We start from the raw sequence: 3,654 nt of genomic DNA, 5'->3' as shown, positions 1-3,654 counted from the left end.
CTAATTTTTCATGCTCGCACAAAATATGTGGAAATTAATTTTCATTTTGTTCGAGAATGTGTGACGACCAACAACTATTGGTCGTTTATATTTCTGTAGAGGATCAAATTACTAATATCTTTACTAAATCATTATCTAGACAACGTTTCAACCGGCTAACAAACAAACTCAATATCAAAGACCTCCCGTTAAATTTTTCAAAAGGTAAAAACGAATTATTCAATGGCTAGCCATTGACCAGATCTAATTAAATTAGGACATATTAATTATTAGATTAGACCTTGTTTTTTATTAATCTTTCAATTGACTAAGCACCTTATTATCTCTGTAAATTGTATGTCTCATGGCCAAACTATGAATCAAGAAGTCTGTTTAATTACTTTAACAGTGTCTGCATGCGAATGACTTCGGATGTGTTGTTTCATAAGCTCATTTTAGCAGCCTTACCAATTTGGAATACTTGTGGCTCTCTTGGAACGGCCCACTTTCGTTATCACTTCGCCGGAGTTGGGTGCCTCCTTTCCAACTGACGGAAGTTGGACTCGGATGTGTTCGAATGGGGCCTCAGTTTCCGACATGGTTACGTCGCAAACAAGGATCAAGAGGTTGGATCTCAGGGGGAGTTGAATAAAAGGGGCTTTGCCCGAGTGGCTTTGGCACAATGTTTCTTCGGCCGTCAACATATTGGTATACCTTTACGGCAACTGAATAACCGGCAAATTGCCGCCTTCTCTCGAGTTCACAAAGTTGATAGAGTTAAATCTGGAAAACAATCTGCTGGAAGGTCCATTGCCGACCGAGCTTCCAGCTTCGCTTGGTTCCTTTATCCCTCGACAACAATTCCTTCTCAGAGCACTTGCCTTCATGACCATACCTCAATGTATTGTCTCTCTCTCAGACAATGAGCTTGAAGGCAGCATCTCGTACCTCTGCCAGTCCACATATCTGCAGCTGCTTGTGCTATCGAACAACAAATTTACAGGAGACATTCCTTACTGTTTGGGGGAGTCGTCACGAGGTCTTCAGTCATTGAATCTGGGCAACAATGGTTTCTCCGGAGCTATTCCAAGTAGCATCAGGTTTCTGACTGGGTTGACCGATCTGGAGCTCAGTAACAATGGTGTCTTGGGCGAGCCACTGCTGCCGTTGGAGAATTGCACCATGTTGAGCTATGCCCATCTGGCGGAGAATAGATTCACTGGAAGCATACCACATTGGATAGGAGACAATCTTCCGGCTCTGATATATTTGCAGTTGCGCTCGAACATGTTCTCGGGGCAAATTCGGACAGAGTTTGCCAAACTTCAAAGCCTTCAGATATTGGATCTCGCAAGCAACAACTTCTCAGGAGCCATACCGATTAACATTGGCAATCTTAGTGGAATGGCTTCATCACAGGCCACAATCTTTTTTTCTACATCTGATAGACTTACATGTGTATTCCAAGGGACAGGATATGTACTATAGGCAAAGTCTGGATCTCATGAACAGCCTTGATCTTTCAAGCAACAGCTTGGTCGGAGATATTCCAGAAGGAATATAATTGGAGATCTTGCATCGTTGGGGAGCTTGAATTTGTAGAGAAATTGTTTAATTAGGAAGATTCCTTGGAGCATAGAAGGGCTTGCATTGATTGAATCTCTTGATATTTCAATGAATCTTCTTTCCGGCAACATTCCCGAAAGCTTATCCTCCTTAACTTTCCTTAGTTACTTGAATCTGTCTTACAACAACTTATCGAGAGAGATACCATCCGGGCATCAACTCCAAACTCTCGAAGATCCATCGATTTACATGCACAATCCTCACTTGTGCGGACCACCCATCTCCATAAGTTGCTCGAGCAATGTAACAGTAACAGAGCAGCAAGAAAGAGTATGGCAAGAATAACTCTGATTTGGTTTAGCAATTGCATTAGCACTATTCTTGGGTTTGTGATGGGTTTTGGATCTTTTGCCGCGTCATCTTCTTCAAAAATAGATGGAGGCATGCATACTTCAGTGGCATTGACAAGCTGTTCGATCGTATATTTCGACAGTGATGATCATATATATTCTTTACGAAAGCCACAAATATTTACATACAAGCAATGAGAGGAATTAACCTTCCCTCTACTTAAGGTTAGTTTATGTAGTTACAACTCTAAGCAATTAGACTATCGTATGCAGTGAAATTTGTTGTTGTGTACTTGAATTATCGAAGTATGTATTACTTCCTCCACACCCGACACGAAAGCAATCAATCGATACATAGGTAGGTGAAGTCGAACACCCTAGGTCAATTCAACAAGCTATAAAAGATAAAAGATAAGAAAGCTTTAGATTATACAAACTCAGGTATACATATTCAACAAGGATTTGCATACAAGTGTCTGATCGCAGATACAAAGGGTTTCTAACCCTCAAGCACTCATTTAAATAAAGGCAAAGTTTGAACCTAAACCTCTGAGCAACAAGTTAGGCTGGTGAACAAAGTGTTCTACATTTCACATGAGAGTTTGGAACAAATGCTTGCCCTAGGTTAATGATGGAGTTTACTAAAATATTGGATATATAATAGTAATAATAATATTTATAGAAATAATAAAAGGGTAAAAATCAAAAAAATAGGTAAATAGTAAAAGGGTGCATCACTTTCCGAGAATACCCATATTTCCATCACTATTATAACAACTACGACTAACTACTATAACATGCAACAACTATTTTATAGCTTGTATTATTATTTTAAAATGATTTTAATTAATTTAAAATGATTTTGATAAAATTTAAACATATTTAACTAAACTAGTAAAAAATATTTTGATATAATAGTCCTTAGGATTTAGAATTTAAAATTTTAAGGCTTGTCCTTTAGGATTGAAGATTTATTTATAATTATGTAGTAGTTACTTAATAGCTTTTACAATTATTTTAAAATAAATTTGACTAATTTAAAGTGATTTTAATTATTTTTTAATCAAATTGGGAAAAAAATATTTTAATATAATTGATCCGGTGATAAAGACGGGGGATCCTCGTTGGCCGAAGGTCATTGGCACGTGGAGGCCAGAGGTTATGGCGGAAGGTCATTGGCACGTGGAGGCCAAAGGTCAAGAGATTCAACCCAGAGACTGGACGACCGGATGAAGCGGGCCGACCTTTCGGCGATGCAGGCCGACCGGTCGTGAATCTCCTGAACCGAATGAAGACAACCCGACTGGGGTCAGGTTTCCGATGCTCAAAGGTAAAAAGGTTTTAAGGCCGAGCGGAATGTCCGTTCGGCCGGGGCACCAAGCAGCTGAGGCAGGAGCAATCTCATCCGAGCATATGGTCAGGAGTTATCCCGGTCGGACCGATACCTACAACCGGCGACAGAAGTAATACGCCTGCCGAGCGGCCGACCCGCTCGGCCCTGGAACAGACAGGGAACGCAAGAGGACAAAGTAGACAGGGGATAACATCATCCTCGAGACACCTGCCGCCGACAAGCAGCAGAGTTGGCGGACAGGTCGTACACAAGATCATACGGCGGAAGCTTCCACCGTCACATCCGGGATATGCTCGGACGATTGCGGAATGGCGCCAGAGGTACTTTTCTGACAAAGGTTTGTTAAGGTATGTTTGGGGAAGCGTGCACGCATCGAGAAGCGTGCCCGCATTTCCCCGGGGTCCT

The 3,654-nt window shown here is 41.1% G+C and overlaps 1 protein-coding gene across 1 annotated transcript; it reads left to right on the top strand.

Moving 5' to 3' along the window:
- The first annotated feature begins 864 nt into the window (after window positions 1–864).
- Window positions 865–1,467, top strand: LOC122050549 (receptor-like protein 19). Its single transcript, XM_042611444.1, has one exon. It carries the CDS (start codon window positions 865–867, stop codon window positions 1,465–1,467), a length of 603 nt encoding a protein of 200 aa, XP_042467378.1.
- Window positions 1,468–3,654: the final 2,187 nt, after the last annotated feature.

Source organism: Zingiber officinale, chromosome 3A (genome assembly GCF_018446385.1).
Source record: "Zingiber officinale cultivar Zhangliang chromosome 3A, Zo_v1.1, whole genome shotgun sequence".
Taxonomy (NCBI): domain Eukaryota; kingdom Viridiplantae; phylum Streptophyta; class Magnoliopsida; order Zingiberales; family Zingiberaceae; genus Zingiber; species Zingiber officinale.
Note: the sequence above shows the minus strand (reverse complement) of the source record. Positions and strands in the feature narration are given on the sequence as shown.